Raw genomic sequence first — 18,723 nt, forward strand, 5'->3', positions numbered from 1 at the left:
GAACAAAAAGAGATAACACAAACAAGAGAAAATCTGCAAATGCTGGAAATCCTGGCAACATACACAAAATGCTGAAGGAACTCAGCAGGCCAGGCAGCATCTATGGAAAAAAGTACAGTCGACTTTTTGGGCCAAAACCATTCGGCAGGACAAAAGGAGCGACTTACTCTCCACTTAATTGTACATATTCTGTAATTAGCACTTGCAATAATTGCAACACAGTGCCCAAAATACAATTACATTGATCCCCTAAAGTAGAATTCCTCAGCTAGAAGAGCACAAAAAAATCAGTTATAAAATTAAAGCAGGGACTTTTTGTTGAAGTAATAACGCAAATTATTTCATTAATTGCAGTGGCTCATTTAGAAAACATACTGTGGAAAATGCTATTTCATTAATCCAAGACCAATACCATGTTCCAAGTACCATGTAAAACATTAGTGGTTTTGTGTACCATTAGTCATCCTTGGGGAGTTCCAGCCCTTGACTGTGAAGCAACTCAACATAGCGACAGATTGAGTAACTAGAGCTCCAGACATTTTCACTTTTATTCCATGACAAGATGGTCAGTTATGGTTAATATTTTCAACAAGTGCATGTGTGCAAAAGACTAATTACTAATTAAAAGATCAATAGGGTCATTGGAACCAAGTCAGATAAATAAAGTTATGGAAAATTTTGCTAGCAAATTGCTTAATACACTAATTGTCAATGAATTTGTAACCAAGCACAAATGCAGTCCAATAAATTAAAGCTTTAAGCTGTCCCTAATAACTAATCCGGCCAATGTTTGATATGGGAGAATGGTTAATTTAATTCAGACTATTTTAGGTGAACATTAGAAAAGAATACCTAAAATGTAAATTCATAATCATTATCCAGTTAGATAAGGTTGTAAAGAGAGCTTCTGGCACGTTGGCTTTCAAAAATCAGAGTAGTGCGTATAGGAGTTGAGATGTTATGTTGAAGTTGTATGAGACTTTGTTGAGGCCATACTTAGGTGTGTCACCTACCTACAGGAAAGATATCAATAAGACTGAAAGAGGGTAAAAAATCATTACATGAATGTTGCCTAAGGACCTGAGTTATAGGGAAAAGTTAAATAGGTTAGACTTTGTTCCCTGAAGAATGATTAGATTGGATTATGAGGACACTCAGTCCTCATTTATTGTCATTTAGTAATGCATGCATTAAGAATTGATACAATGTTCCTCCAGTATGATATCACAGAAACACAAGACAGACTAAGACTAAAACTGACAAAAACCACATTATTATAACATATAGTTACAACAGTGCAAAGTAATACCGTAATTTGATAAAGAGCAGACCATGGGCACGGTAAAAAAAAGTCTCGAAGTCCCAATAGCCCCATCATCTCACGCAGACAGTAGAAGGAAGAAAAATTCTCCCTGCCATGAACCTCCAGCGCCGCAAACTTGCCGACGCAACACCCTGGAAGCACCCGACCACAGCCAACTCTGAGACCGTCCGAAAATCTTGAGCCTCCGAGCAGCCCTCCAACACCAAGCACTGAGCACCATCTCTGCCGAGCGCTTCGACCCCGTCCCCAGCCACCAAGCAACAGGCAAAGCCGAGGACTTGGGGCCTTCCCCTCCGGAGATTCTGGATTGCACAGTAGCAGCGGCAGCGAAACAGGCATTTCAGAAGTTTCACCAGATGTTCCTCTATGCTTCTCACGTCCGTCTCCATCAAATCAAGATTGTGCACGGCATCCTACCTGACAGATAACCGATATTCATTCCGGAGTGGCTGCTGCACGCTGCGTCGCGCCGCCATCTTCTCTTCAGAAGTTTCTTAAATTTGAATGAAGGGAGATTTGATAGAGGTATACAGAATTATGAGGGGTATCGATAGGGTAAATGCAACCAGGCTTTTCCTCTCGGGTTGAGTGAGACTAGAACTACCGGTTATAGTTTGAAAGGTGGAGTATTTAAGGGGAACATGAGGGGCAACTTCTGCACTCAGAGAGCAGTGCTAGTGTGATATGAACTGCCAACAGAAATGGGGGATGCAGATTTGAATGCGAAATTTCAGAGAAGTTTAGATAGTTACATGGATGGGATAGGTATGGAGGACTAATGTTCAGGTGCAGGTTAACAGAATAAAGCAGAGTAATAGCTTGGCATGGACTAGATGTGCCAAAGGGCCTGTTTCTGTGCTGTGGTGATCTATGACTATAATTATGACTATGATCTTAATAAGAGAAAGGAGGACTAAAGGTGTCAGATGATATTTAACACTGCAGTTTAAGTATAAATTACCTCCATGTATTAAAATCTGATTCAGTTCGAGCTATATCCACTTGGGTCCAGCACATAAATACAATCACAAGTCTTTACCTTCTCTGGACTTTAAGGAGGCTCAGCTTGTCATTACACACTCTAACGAGCTTCTACAAGATGTACTGTTGAAAGTGTCCTAACTGTTTGTATCATGGTCTGGTATGGCAATTTGAATGCACAGAGATGTAAGCTGCAGCAAGTAGTGGACCCAGCACAGCACCTTGCAAATACATCCCTCTCCACTGTTGAAAGTATCTACAGGAGGTGCTACCTCAACAAGGCAATGTAAACCAAAGATCCTCAACCACTGGGGACATGGCATCTTCTTACAGCTACCACCGAGCTGGAGATACTGAAGTGCCATGCCATCAGGTTCAAGAACAGCAGCTCCCTTCATCTATTTGGTTCTTGCCTAATCCTAATCATTCAGTTTAACACCATCAGGGCAACTTGACCATTTTGCATAGAAGTATTTTTTTCTTGTGAAAGTTGAGTTTAATTTATGCTTTTCTTGTAAATGCTGTTTACACTGAATGATACTCTGTACCAGTGATGCTGCTGCAAGTAAATTTTGCATTGCACACATGTCCTTGTGGATACAACAATAAACTCAACTATGGCATCTGGCCATTGTTTGTAAGTTTCAATTCTCCAAGAAAACAATATACAGTATTTTACTATTATTATCTGGAGCACATAAACGCATATACCATCACAGCATACAAGATAAAAAAGAATTCCAAATCTAAAGTGGAATACAAAATGCTGGAAGTAATCAGCTGGTCTGACCATAAACAAAATAAAAATCTTTATCAAACTGCTTATGTGAACCTGTCCACAATGTAATAAAGAGAAAACGCTTCCTTAAGTTTTCACAGTTCACTTGCAGTTAGAAACATTTTTGTTTTAAACAGAAACACAATTGTTTCAGAAGGATGGGTGATTTTGGGTGTGTCGGTGTTTAGAGAGGAATGCCAGCGAATGCTGTTCTCATGCAGCTGCGCAGGTGCGCGGCCACACAGTAACTGAAATGCTCTCATATACATAGCCGTTGTCGCTGCGCAGCGGGAATTTTCTTTTATACAATGGTTCTTTAAAGCGCAGCGCAGTTTCAGGCCACGCAACAATTTCATGCTCAGAGAAATGGTCGATCCACGCAGTTGTAAACAAAAATTAGAGAGAACATTGCCACTGAACATCAAATGCATAACCAATGATTTGAATAGCAGGTCATAAGTACTACATATAACATCATTAAGCATACACACTCATAATTGTTATTGGAGATAGTTGAGGTTACTCATTTTTTTTTTGCAGGAAATTCCATTCTTTATAATTCATTTCCACTTGAATCATGCCAGGATTAATTTTCACCAATAGAAAATAAATGAGCAAATAAACAACCTTTGATCAGGGCTATGATAATTTCTGTGGCCATGAAACTCTACAATTCTTTGTCTTCCCTAACTAAATAATACTGTGAAGCAAGAAGCATTGGATTGGTAGCAATGGGCTCATAGACCAAGAGGTGGTTTACAGTAGTACCTTCCCAGAGCTTGTAATCTGTAACAATAACTTCCCTAGAAAGTCTCTTCTGGTCCATTCTTAAATTCATTACCTTTAATGGAATGAATTTTAGGAGTGCATGGCAACATGTATATGCTGTTGCACATCCTGTGCCATATCATCTACATGTTGCAATCCCCAGCTGAAACTCAGCTGTGGATTTATAAGCAACTATTCTAGAAAATGACAGACACTTTCCAGCGAGAGGTCAAATAATCATCATAATCTGAACCTTGCATTGATCATTGGGTTCTTTTCTCTTGCATCATCATGAATAGGGCACTGGGGCATGTCATCTGGAACCCAAGTAAGCAAAATAACCAAAATATTTTCAACCAATAAGATGTACGGTTTCAGAAAAGAAACATGGTCAGTCATGAAGGTCAAATGGGACTGAACAAGTTAAAGTCAGAACATGTATAGAAAGGAATAAAGACATGATTGGGAGAATAAATTTTAACCAAAATCCGAAATCTCCAAAATTTGCAAAATACTGAAAATGGACTCAAAGGTGGAAATAGTCTTTGACTGGGCCAGGAAATGTGGCAAAATATTAATAATTAAAAATAAAGTACTGGTTAAGCAGTTAAATGCCAACTTATTTGTGGAATTAATTAAATTTTAATGTTCAAATGTGGCAGTTAAGATCAGCACATTCTGTAAACTGAGGTTTTGACTGACACAAATCTCATGCCATTGCCCGGCATTGTTGGTGATATCCTGTACATATTTCTTTCACCTTTCAGTGCGCATTGATCTTGAGCTGCGACATGCAGTTTGATTTAGAGACTAAGAAGGTTTCTGCTGCTATACTGGATGGGACCCTGTGAGGCCTTGCAACCACAGAACGTCTCTATGGTGCTGATAAGGATCTTAAAGGTTTTGAACCAAACTGAGACCAGAGAAATGAAAATAGTTTTCTCTCCAGCCTGCCAAAATATGTTTTGTAGAATACTGTTGGTGATGTTACAAGTTGAGGTTTTCTTAGTTTAATAGGCTTCAGAATGCTCTCTTCTTATATCTGAGGTGACATAATACACTCTCAAACAAAAAATCATTTAAGTCTTACTTATTGTACAATATTGATACAGCACTGGGCAGTCGCTGCCTTGAGATACTGTTTTCATTATTATGTTATCAGGTAGAAGGAAAGCAATAATCTCAATAATTGGATTTCAGTGACTGGAGAGATGCATATCAGTTGTATAACAATGCAGAAATGAACAATGGTCACAGATATTTTGCACAGAGTATACTTCTACTGGTTTATGGTGCTAAATCGATTAATTTAGTCAACTATCAACCCAAAAATTCTGTCTGATAATCAATTATTATTAGCATCCAGGAAACTATGGAAAGTGTAAAAACCCATTAGGCTCGCTTACGTCCTTCATGCAAAATAATCTACTGTCCCTACTCAATTCAGTCTATTTATGGCTTCCAACATGCAGCAACGTGATTGACTCTTAATATTTTCTGAAATGGCTGAACAAGCGATCAGTTCAGGAGGTGTAATGCATCCCAGTCTAGCTAGTTATGGTCATATCATATGCATGAAGTATAGAATCATAGAGCATCACAGTACAGAAACAGACCAGTTAGCCTATCTAGTCCATGCTGGTTGGTCTTCAGCCTAGTCCCCCCCTGCTGCACCCAGATCATAGCCCTCCATACTAACTCCATCCATATACCTATCCAATCTCCTCTGAAATCTGGCAATTGAACCCACATCTACCAGTTCTACGGGCAGCTCACTCCACACTGTGCTACCTGTGATGAGAGGCCAAGCTGAGGATTGTAAGGACCCAAGTGCTGGAGTATGCGAGACTAGAAATTAAGACATGATTTTGCAATTCAAATGAGAACAGGGTTCTTGACCAGACGCTGGACGAGAGCCCAAACGAGAGAGAAATCCAAAAACGCGAATGCAGACTGAATTCAGGTGAGCTGATGATTGAGCACCAAGCCCAACGTTCAGGTGCTCTTTAAATATTGCAATCCGGATGCCAAAACATGGCTGCCAATTAGCAGAGCAGTCCTGAGACTTTAAAGGGGCCTCACCAGCTAGCCATAACCACTGAGAGATGGAGCGTCTAAACCCTGGAAGCTGGTGCATTCGGGTGTGTACTATATCACTACTCTCTGAGTGAAGAAGTTCCGATTCAGATTCTCTTTAAATATTTCATCTTTTACCCTAAACCTATATTCAAGTCTTACCCAATCTGAGGGGAAAAACATTAAAAGCATTCATCATATCTATACCCCACATAATTTTGTATTCTTAATATACCTACTGTATTTCTATATCTAATAAAACAAATATTCAGCAAAATCAGCAACTGCACAAAGCATAAGTCAGAAACTTAATCCTCAGCAAAACTGTATCATGTTTTGTCCAACTTAACAACAAATAAATATATTTTAATCAATTATTATTAATAACATGGAAATTTAAAGTTAGTTGTACACACCTTGAGTAACAACAAGGCTTGGCGACAATTGGTATGGACATTTCTAGCATAGTTACATTGTCTATTCTTATGTATATTAGTGACACCTTAGTAAACAATAGTTCCAGGAATGAATACCAAATTCACTGTCAAAGAAAAATGTTGCCTTTGAGGGATTACTTTGATTTATCTTATTCGAGCAGTTTATCATGAACATCCCATGAAAACTACAAAACAAAATATTCCTGATTTTCCTGAGATGCGTCATTTCCAGGTGGAATTGATGGCATTTTCCGTGGTAAGTAACAGGAAACTTGTACATGCCAGGGAAACATTCAACTTTCAAACTTCCTGGCAGCCTTTCTTCTATCACTGATTAACGACCAGTCCCAGATCTTGGACTTTTTGTGATGTCCGGCTGCAAGTCAACAAGTAAATCTCTCTAATTATACTTACCGATACTTCTGCTCCTCACTTTCCAAAAAGAAGTAGTCAAAGACAGCATATGCTTCATTTCCGTTCCAGTCCTTCAGCTGAATGCGTAGAACTTGAGGTGATTGGCTGGTGAGCAGATGAATATATTCATTTCCTAGCCAATACTCTCCATGGGGGTTACCAAATCCCTAATTAGACAACAGGGGCAAGCAATCATTCAGTGATCATGATTCACACACAAAACATCCTCAGTAAATATCTTTTGATCCATTTTTTGCGATCTGTAGTGTTTATAATTTGCTTTTGTAATTTCAATGTCCTTCGACTGTATTGCCATTGCAGAGCAATAAATTTCACATCAGCGATAGTAAACCTGATTCTGATTCTGATTTTGATACTGATAAATGTTTAGGTGCATTTGCTAGTTAACTCTGAAAATGTAACAGCATTGGGTACAGTTAAATTAATGGATAAGTAATCCAAATAAAAGTAAAGTCCTAAATTAATAATCAAGTTCCACCTGGGCACAATGAAATGTTATTAAAAGAGTAGCTCGGTTTGATGACCAAAAACCTACCACTGTTGTAAAAAAAATCAGTCTTTTGAAAAGAGGTTGTGAGCGTTTTTTTTACTCAACTCTCAACACCACACTTCAGTCCAGTTGGTGGGGGTAATGCACCTTTAAGTTGGACTACCAACCGCCATTAAAGGTCAAAAAACGAAGGAAATCAGTTTTGTTCACAAACGTAGTACAGGGGAGGAAATTTACCATCCTTACCTAGCTTAGCTTATATTGATTCCAGACCGATGGCAATCTACTTAAAGTTGTTCTTTGAAATAGTTTGGCAATCTACCACGGTCTGTGTTCATCAGGAATTCACTATAAATGCAAGCTTTGAAAAATGAATTTAACCAAGTAATCTCAGGATTATAGATCATAACCCTGCAAGATGAAGTATAAAATAGGAGATAACTGACACTCTGAGCAGAAAGAATGTGAGTGAAAGAAGACATTACAGGTGTACAGGGAAAATGGGATTAATGTAATACCTCCTCTACAAGCCAGCACAGACTTAAGGGCCAAATGGCCTCCTTTTGTATCATTGTAATTACGACCAGTAGTATATGATAAACACTTTCTGCAGTTTCATTAAAAAATAATTGCCTAATGGGTTGACCTGCAGGAACTCTAGCAACTAATCAGAGGAAAAGCTGAAAAGTATCAGTTTTTGGAAAAATGACTTCAAGCATGAGTAGTATAATGCATTTAAATACAATTACACCAAAGTCCAAAGGTTATCACCAATAAAAAGCATGCTGCTGAACAGAAATGATATTTGACAGAGAATGTTCTATCCTTGCACAGTCAAATAAAGTGCAAATTATTTTACAATTTACAGCATGCGGAGTCCAATAATTATACTTTAGGTATTTCTGTACACCATCTATGGGTTTATTAACCAAGACCAAAATTATTCTTTCAGAAATGAAAACGCTGCAGGGCTAGAACTTTGAAATAGTATCGAAAACACTGGAAATACTCGGTAGGTCAGGCAATCGACCTTCGGTACAAGTACATCGTTTATTTGCTGCTTCAAATAATATGTCTTACCCCAGAAGCAATCATCTTATTTCATATAATTTCTGAGCCAAATGAATAAAATTGTCTAATGTGCTTCCATTACCTTTGAATGATTGTAGGTTTGTTTTGTCATATCTTCAAAGAACCAAAGGAAATTGTCTAAAAACATTTTGTTCAGGAACCCTGCAATTGACAATCATTTAATGCATCAACCTTAGCAGTTCAAGTCTTGGTCATAGTTGACTGCAATGATTCTCCTCTGATTTTTTTTTTATGGTTGAAATTCTCACTTAGAAAAAATATGAAATACTCAGCAAATGCTTTTCAGATTTAGCAAAAGGCAGTGATGTAACTAAAATAGTTGCTGCCTCACTATTCCAGGGATCCAGTTTCAATCCTGACCTCCGGTGATGCCTGTGTGACTTTGCCTGTTCTCCTTATGACTGCATGGGTTTCCTTTAGTTTTATTTTGTTTCCTCACACATCTCAAAGGTTTGTGGGTTGTACCACTAATTGGCTACTGTAAATCAACTCCAGTGCTTGACAGAATCTGAAGGAAGCTGAAGAGAATACGGGGACAATAATTTAAAATCATATTCAAGCCCTGCATGGAATGCCAACTGCTGCCAGGGGGTGAAGGGAAAGGAGAGCTGATGTCTGAGAGTCAGGAAGCAGAGGCTGAGAACATCAGGAATGGGAGGAAGAAGAACCCTACCAGTGGGGGAGCAGGGGGACAAGTTGATGAAAATTAGGGTAAGGATTGTCCCTTGCTCAACACCCATAGTGTAGTTCCTCAGCGGAGTGGGGCATAAGGAACTCCTTGCAAAATAAAATTTTTCAATATAAATCATGACTTTTATCGTACAACACAATAAGCAGCTGGAAGAGCCCAGATGCACATAAAATCACCTCACATTCAATAAAATTGGTTTAAAGAACACTCATTCTCAGTATTTTTTTATTTGCATATTTTGCCTTCTTATGCACATTGGTTGTTTGCCAATCTATGACTATGTATAGTTTTTCATGAAATTTCTGTTGTTTTTCTTTATTTCCTGTAAATATCTGCACGAAAACAATTCTCAAAATAGTATGTTGTAATCTTACATACTTTGTTAATAAATTTACTTTGAACTTTGAACATGCTATTGTGAAGCTCTAACTGCACTAAGAGAATAAAACCCTACTCCAGTAATTCTAATTACTTGCTGCAGTATCGCTGCATTTCCAGATGAGTGACATCTCACTTAAGGAACTCAGACTCCCATATAACATCTATTTTTCACTGAGAATCTCCACTCTACAAGTGTCAATAACAATGTGCAGATCACCCTGCTGTGACTTGTGAAGGCAGAAGGTTTCTATCAGCTTTGCTTCAGAATTTGCCAATGAAAAAGTTATTTATACAATCTTGAGTACTTGCAAGACCTTTCTTCCCATTTGATCAATTATCATAAAAGCCTGCCATGCATTCCTAAGGAATGTGAGACGCATTAATATGAAATACACAATGTGCTACTATCAGCATGTGCATATAGACAAAATGACCAAATATACCATTACTTTACTGTGACCCTGTGTGGGCAAGACTACCCTTCTGAATCGAAACCAGAATCAAGTTTAACATCAACAGCTTATGTTGTGAAATTCGTTGACTTTGTAGCTGCAGTACAATGCAATACAAATAACAGAAAAAAAACTGTGAATTACAGTAAGTATATACTGTATATAAAATATTTAAATTAAACAAGTAGTGCAAAAATGGAAATAACAAAGCAGCAAGGTAGTGTTCATGGGTTCAATGTCCATTCAGATATCTGATGGTAGAGGATAAGAAGTTGTTCCTGAATCACTGAATGTGAGTCTTCAGGCTTCTGTACTTTCTACCTGATGGTAGCAATGAGAACCCTTGAAGTTATTTGCTACTTGTACTTAGGATACAGTAGTATCTGGAATACAGGCACAGTTCATTTATAGGCAAACTGTGCTGGCAAGATGAACTAAGCCAAAATGACATTCATTTGGCATAGACTGATTTTCATGTTGAGGGTTAAAAGATGACCTCGACACCTCGAGAACTTGAAAATGTTACAAGCCCGTTAGTACCTTTGAAGACAACAAACAATGATATACAATTGGAAGAATCAAAATTTGGAAAAAAAACTACAATGAAGCATAAATATATAAAAATGAACACAATGAAGAAAAACACACAAGAGAAAGGAATTAACATGATCTCTTTTTGCCCTTGTATATCGTGAGATATTTTCTTCAAGTTTTTTGTTATATAGTTCCTGTAAATGCTGCCCATTGGTATATTTTACAATTCTGATGAAGACTCTAGTCTTGAAATCTTTCTGATGCAAGTTGCTGACCATTTTGGATTTGTGGTAAACCATTTGTCCTCTTAAGTGCTCTTTGCCATTTAATAAGTTCATGGCTGATCCTTTCCCTCAGTTCTCCTCTCCTTTCCTTCACACCTAAAAATCCATTGACTTCTGACTCAAATATGCTTTGTGACTGAGCTTCCACTGTCATGCCGGGTAGAGAATACCAAAAACTTTCTATCCTCCAGGTGAGGAAATCCCTTCTTATGCCGATCTGAAATGGCCGAACCTTGACTTTGAGCCAGTGGTCCAAGTTCTAGACAGCACAGCAAGGGAAAATATTATTCCTACATCTACCCTATGTGGTCTATAGAATTCTGCATGTTTCAGAAAGGTCATTCATTCTTCTAAACTCAAGAGAGTAAAAACCTAATCAGCTTAATACCTCACGTTTTCCGAGTCCACCATTCCAGGGACTACTATGTATTTTGAGTTCATAAGGTTCACAATGCTTTACAGTACCAGCAAGCCAGGTTCAATTCCCACTGCTGTCTGTAAGCAGTTCGTACTTTCAGTCCTGATGAAGGGTCTCGGCCCGAAACATCGACTGTACCTCTTCCCATAGATGCTGCCTGGCCTGCTGCGTTCAACAGTAACTTTTATGTGTGTTGCTTGAAATTCCAGCATCTGCAGATTTCCTCGTGTTTGTACTTTCTCTTCGTGGTTTCTTCTGGGTACTCTAGTTTCCTCCCACAGTACAAAGATGGTAGGTTAATCGGTCATTGTAAATTATCCCATGATTAGGCTAGGAATAAATCGGGATTGCTGGGCAGCATGGCTTGAAGGGCTGGAAGGGCCTATTCCATGCTGTATCTCAATAAATAATTAAATACATTGAATCTCAAGAACTCTTCTATTACACCTACTCTGGCATTCAAATAAAAAAAACATTGTGCTTAAAAAATAAAAATGGAAAATGCTGAAAACTTTTAGCTCATCAGGCAGCATCTATGAAAGGAAAAGTGAGTAAATATTTCAGGGCTGATAATTTTCTGCGGAACTGAATCAATTTGGACCAGAAACATAGACTTACTTTCTCTTTTTACAAATGCTGCCTGACTTGCTGAGTGCTTCCAACCACACAATTCCTGTTTTGGATTTTCAGCATCTACAGTTTCTTTTGAGTACTGTTATGTTCGTAACATTTGCAGTTGTGCTCGTAATCAGCAGTAGACGCTTTGGTACACACTCTTCCTGCCTTCTGTATCGACACTGCATTTAATTCGGCACTCTATGCACAATGTCCACCAGATTACAAATCCATCACGGGCACTAGCCTTCCCACCATCGATGGTCTCTTCAAAAGGTGATGCCTCAAAAAGGTAGCATCCATTATTAAAGGCCCCCATCACCCAGGACATGCTCTGTTCTTATTACTATAATCAGAGAGGAGGTTCAAGAGCCTGAAGATACACCGCTTCCTCCTCTCTGACATCAGATACCTGAGTGGACAATGAATCAATCTATGAACTATTTTTGCTTTTTGCACTTTAATAATATATATATACATATATTTCTTATTGCAATTTATAGTAATATTTACGTGTTGCACACAAAAATATTTATGACACATATCATTGATATTGAACCTGATTCTTATTCTGAAATTCTTACCAAGCAGGTCATCTCATTCTAATTAATTTGTTCAGAACAACACCTTTTCTTCATGGATGCATCAAGTTCTTTGGGGATTTATGCTATCATTAACAGTGCATTCATTGAGTGAAGGAAGCCTGCACATTCGTCACCAATGAATGCTGGAACAATGGTGCCACAGCTATAAAGATATGTGGGTTGACTGTGAGGTATTCAGATCTGGGTCAATTTCTCATACTTCCCTACTTTCCCCATCATAATCTTCCTGACATCACCACTCTCCGAGTAGTTCTGTGCTTTTTAAGAGTGTTTGCCAACTGTGATTCTTCTTCTTGCAATGAATGACTATCCCTAAAGGTTCACTGCAAGTCATTTCAATGTTGGAGAATCCTGGGATCAATGTTGGCTGCCCATCAGACTTGGCCATTGAACTGCTAAGTGTTCATTTGCTCAACTCTTTCAACTTTTTTAGGAGCATGACATTCCTGCATACATAGAAATCTTCTTTTGTGCCAGACTCTACTTTGTATATTTTATTTTATTTCATTTGGAGGTACAGCATGGAATAGTTCTTTCTGTCCCACTCAGCTGCGCTGCCAGCAACTCACTGATTTAACCCTAGCCTAATCACAGGAATATTTACAATGAATGATTAATTAGCCTACGGCCTCGGCTGTGGGAGGAAACTGGACCACCCAGAGGAAACCCTCCTTGCGGAAGAGATACAGCGAGGAGGACGTACAAATTCCTTATACAGGATGCCAGGATTGGACTCCGAGCTCTGGTGCCCAAAGGGGTAATAATTGTCTTTCAGGATAATTTCTTTCTCTGTCCTCAGTTTCAAGTTTATTTGCATCTTTGAATAGCCCACAATTTGTTCTCACTTGTTGCTACATTTCTTGAACCTTATATTTTGAAATGCTCATGTGAAGAAATTACAATGCAGATAATTAAAATTATTTTGAGAGTACTAATTATAGAGTCATTAAAATTTCACAAAGACCTCATGTAACTAAGTGTGAGATGTTTTGAGTATTTTAAGAGCGATTAGTTTGGCTGTGCAGGTGATTCTCTCCATGGTAAATCAAAACCCACAGAGATGAGTTGAATTGTTGAAAGCAATTTGTGATTTCTAAATTCACATCTGCATCCTAATGCCGATGTTCCGTTCACTGATGAAGGCAGCAAAAGTCAATAATTTCTGAATTATCACCCCTGTTAAATCAAAGCTAATATTCTTACTTTTCCTCTAGCAGTCTTTGACTACTGTTGATGAAACAGGTATTCAGTTCCTTTCCATAATATCAAATCTGTCAAAAATATTGTACCTTTAATTTACCTTCCCCATTAAAATTAGTAAGTTTCTCAGGTTGCAGGAACACCACCTTATATTCCATCTGGGTAGCCTCCAACCTGATGGCATAAACATTGACTTCTCTAACTTCCGCTAATGTCCCACCTCCCCCTCGTACTCCATCTGTTATTTATTTATTTATATACACACATTCTTGTTCTCTCTCTCCTTTTTCTCCCTCTGTCCCTCTCACTATACCCCTTGCCCATCCTCTGGGCTTCCCCCCTCCCCCTTTTCTTTCTCCCTAGGCCTCCTGTCCCATGATCCTCTCATATTCCTTTTGCCAATCACCTGTCCAGCTCTTGGCTCCATCCCTCCCCCTCCTGTCTTCTATTATTTCGGATTTCCCCCTCCCCCTCCCACTTTCAAATCTCTTACTAGCTCTTCTTTCAGTTAGCCCTGACAAAGGGTCTCGGCCCAAAACATCGACTGTACCTCTTCCTAGGGATGCTGCCTGGCCTGCTGCGTTCACCAGCAACTTTTATGTGTGTTGCTTGAAATTCCAGCATCTGCAGATTTCCTCGTGTTTGCAAAGCTTCTAAATTGCTTGCTTTTGGTAATGGCTGAATGCTTCTTGTTGCTGCCTTCATCAGTGAATGGAACATCAGCATTAGGATGCAGATGTGTATTAGAATTCAACAATTTAACTCATCTCTGACTGCAAAGAGTAAGAATTTCAGGTTGTATAATGTATACATTCTCTGATATTAATTGGAACTGTTGAACCATATCACATACCTTCTGCGAGACAGTTCTGTATTCAGCTTCTCTTTTCACCTTATATATTTTCAGCTTTGGTTTCAAGCAGCAGGATGCCTTAGCAATTTATTTTCATTTCAATTTAAGTGAAGGATGTTTTCCAATACAAATCACACTTTGTGATAATCACTTATTCCATTCAGTCTGATACTTTTTTTTAATCAATGTAAAGCATTTCTCACCAATTTGTATTCCTTCCAGTCACGGTGGAATTCAACATTCCCATTTTCCCGATGCTGGAAGACTGTCCACCCTCCTCCGTTTGTCTCCATGTCACAGAACACCTACCGGGAAGGAAAATGAAGGTGGCAATTCAAAATTATTTTTGCCAACATTTTAAAACAGAGCATTACATTGGACTTAATGCACTTCATCATCAATATCTTTACAATGTATTCCCATCAGTTCTGACAAAACTTCCAAGCAATCATTCAGCAACGTTGATGTGTTTCATCTAACGTTGCTTGGTTTCTGCTCTTCTATACTGAATGACTTTCAAAAAGTGGAATATAATAAGGAAATTATTGGGCTGTGAGGATAATTCAGTTGCAATGGGAATAGGCAGTGCTTCATTTCATTTTTGTTCATTTTTCAAGCATAATTATTGCTAAATGAATTTCAAAAAGATAAACATATTACATAACTGAAGAACTGCAACTATAAAAGCATCCTTATTAATAGCCTCAAAACATAATGGGAAATGCAGTTGGAGATTGTTGTTTCAGATGGCATTTTACTTGGGACATAGTTTTGAAGGTATTTTAACAATTAGCTTTAGTTCTCACATGTACATTGAAACATACTATGAAATGTGTCATTTGTATTAATGATACAGGTGGCCCCCATTTTCTAAACGTTTGCTTTACGACACTTCGCCGTTACAAAAGATCTACATTAGTTACCTGTATTTGCTAACAGAAGGTGTTTTCACTGTTACGAAAAAAGGCAGCGTGCAGCGGAACAGCCAAGTTCCTCCCCCAGAAGTGCATTCTAGCCGGCATTGCTTAAACATGTGCTTTATCCCGATTTATTTTGTGCATCCGTTAGTAAGGTGAGTTCTAAGGTATTGGAAAAGCCTAAAAGAGCTCGTAAGGGTGTTACACAGTGTAAAACTAGACATAATTAAGCGTTTCGATTGTGGTGAACGAAGTAAGGACGTTGTCTGCGCGTTGAACTTGCCTGCGTCCACCATTCGCACTATTTATACGCAGAGAGAAAGAATTTTGAAAGCCGCCGATGTTACTGTTGGTTCTGCTCGTAGCAAAGTGGTCTCTCTTAGTCAGCATCCAATAATGGATAAAATGGAAAGTCTATTGCTTAAGTGGATTGATGGGTGTACAAAGTCTGGTGTTCCATTAAGTTTTCTTATACTTAAGGAGAAATCAGTCAGTCTTTTTAATAAGCTGAAACAGAAAGCACTGGACGATGGTGATGAAAGTGTTGCGAAAGTGGAATTTAAAGGTAGTCATGGGTGGTTTGGTCGGTTTCTGAGGCGAGGGCAGCTTCATAGTTTAAGCAGTGGTCCCCAACCTCCGGGCCGCGGACCGATACTGGGCCGCGAAGAATGAAGCGATGCAGCGGTAGTTGGAATGCACCCAGCACATCTTTAAGAAAAAAGCCAAAATGAGCAAGCTAATTAATTAGGTGCCACCTGGCACGTAAATTTTGGCCCAGATTAGAGGCGATTGCCAATTGCGTCAGGTCCTTATTCATATAAGCAAGTGTTTAACTGTGACGAAACAGCAATTTATTGGAGTCTTCCCGATTCCGGTAAGTGAAGCTACACTGTACATACATTATTTCTACTTTATATAGGCTGTGTAGTTTTATGTGTTATTTGGTATGATTTAGCAGCTTCATAGCTTAAAGGTTACTGGAGAGAGTGTTTCTGCCGAAAGCGCTTGCACTGAGAGCACTTCCGCGAGATTTTCGCTGCGCTAGACAGTGCTGCAGAAAAGTATTTCTACTTTATATAGGCTGTGTACTTATCATATCATTCCTGCTTTTACTATATGTTACTGTTATTTTAGGTTTTATATGTTATTTGGCATGATTTTGTAGGTTATTTTTTGGGTCTGGGAACGCTCAAAAATTTTTTCCCATGTTAATAAATAGTAATTGCTTATTCACTTTACGACATTCCGGCTTACGAACCATTTCATAGGAATGCTCTACCTTCGGATAACGGGGAAAACCTGTAAACATACTCTGAGGATGTACTGGAGTCAGCCCAAAAGTGTCACCATGCTTCTGGCACTAACATAGCATGCCCGCGATTTATGAACCCTAACCTATATGTCTTTGGAATGTGGGAGGAATCCAGGGCTCCTGGAGGAAACACACATGGTCACAGGGAAACTGTACAAACTAATTGCAGACAGAGACAGGTATTGATCCTTGCAACACACATCAAAGTTGCTGGTGAATGCAGCAGGCCAGGCAGCATCTCTAGGAAGAGGTACAGTCGACGTTTCAGGCCGAGACCCTTCGTCAGGACTAACTGAAGGAAGAGTTAGTAAGAGATTTGAAAGTGGGAGGGGGAGGGGGAGATCCAAAATGATAGGAGAAGACAGGAGGGGGAGGGATGGAGCCAAGAGCTGGACAGGTGATTGGCAAAGGGGATATGAGAGGATCATGGGACAGGAGGTCCGGGGAGAAAGACAAGTGGGGGGGAGGAAACCCAGAGGATGGGCAAAGAGTATAGTCAGAGGGACAGAGGGAGAAGGAGAGTGAGAGAAAGAATGTGTGTATAAAAATAAATAACGAATGGGGTACGAGGGGGAGGTGGGGCATTAGCGGAAGTTAGAGAAGTCGATGTTCATGCCATCAGGTTGGAGGCTACCCAGACGGAATATAAGGTATTGTTCCTCCAACTTGAATCAGGTTGGAGGCTACCCAGATGGAATATAAGGTGTTGTATCAGGTTGGAGGATACCCAGACGGAATATAAGGTGTGGTATCAGGTTGGAGGCTACGCAGACGGAATATAAGTACAATCTACTTCTTGATTTTTGCCCCTATTTTATAACAATAATTAGTCTCCTGAAAAGAATGTGGTTGTCCTCAAACCATGGAGCTGCCATATTGTTCACAGGATATGGATGTCACTAGCAAGATTAGAATTTATTGGCCACTCCTAATTTTCACAGAGTTGCTTGTGATGACCTTGTGGAGGACAGTTAAAAGATAACCACGTTGGGGAGGAGGGGTAATTTAGCGTTATATATGGACCAGACTAGGTAGGGACATTTGGCTTCCTTCCTGAGTCGAAATTAAAGCTAAGTATTACTTTTTTTTGTGAATGGAAGGTTTTGAAGTATTTTGGTAGAATGTAGTGTCAGTGTAATATCAGCAGAACAGAATGTAATGGGAGTTTATATACAGCCCTTCTTCTCTCTTGTGTTCCTATTCTTAGTAAGTGGAGATACCTAAAATGCACTACAGTTCTCTCTTCTGCCAGTTATTAGACATTGAATATGACAGAGGTATGATAGAAAGATCATTAACGTTCACTTGCAAATCTGCTAGACAGTGCAAATTGGGTTAACAGAATTACAGCACTTCAGCATTTCAACAGTTTTCATTGGAGGAGGAATATGGAATATTACATAATTACACATAAATTGTTTGAAGACTTTCACAGTATTGAAAAAAGTTTGAAAGATTATCTTGATTTTTTTTTTACTTACAAAATGTTTTAGAGACTTGTATTCAGTGTTTATTGGATAGTGGACAGAATTTTAAACATTCTCTTGTTTCATGCTTATTATTTGACCTTAGGTTAAAGCATTGATATATTCAATTTATTAACTAGACATTTAATAAGCTGTCAAGTTATTAGCAATGGGAGGAACTCTTGCACCACTTGTACTTATTTTATGCACAGTGTGATACAGCTTTTTATGACGAGCATAATTGTGAAACCCATTTAATCGACTTCCATTCAATGAACTTAAATAAATAAGCTGTATGCTCTTATGCTCTGCCTATAGATGAGGTTCAGTTTAGTTTCATATTTTAGTAGAGATGCTTTCTAAGTTTAAAGAGGCAAATCAGAATCTGCCTGAAGTGATGTATAGGGCAAAACTGTACAGTTCACCGTACTGTGAGACAAAGGAACTGAAAATGCAAATATTTGATTAATCCATGCTAATGAATATCCAAAGTTAAATAACATCATCGGTTATCGCAATAAATCATACAAGTTTTCAAATATCAATGTAATTGAGCTGATGTCAAGACAGACACTATCTTGTAGGCCTTCCACATCCTAAGCTGAAGTGGAAAG

General features: G+C 38.8%; 1 protein-coding gene across 2 annotated transcripts in view; it reads right to left on the reverse strand.

Annotated features, from left to right (window-relative positions):
- The window catches only part of angpt2b (angiopoietin 2b), a 237,846-nt gene that overhangs the window by 53,615 nt on the left and 165,508 nt on the right, over positions 1-18,723 (reverse strand). For both annotated transcript variants that reach the window (XM_072247096.1, XM_072247095.1), the window contains exons 7-8: positions 14,618-14,719; positions 6,779-6,945 (exon numbers count right to left, since the gene is read on the reverse strand). In XM_072247096.1, the coding sequence (XP_072103197.1) occupies positions 6,779-6,945; positions 14,618-14,719 (269 nt within the window). The remainder of the gene's footprint in view (positions 1-6,778; positions 6,946-14,617; positions 14,720-18,723) is intronic.

This window comes from Mobula birostris, chromosome 30 (assembly GCF_030028105.1).
Source record: "Mobula birostris isolate sMobBir1 chromosome 30, sMobBir1.hap1, whole genome shotgun sequence".
In the NCBI taxonomy this organism is placed as follows: domain Eukaryota; kingdom Metazoa; phylum Chordata; class Chondrichthyes; order Myliobatiformes; family Myliobatidae; genus Mobula; species Mobula birostris.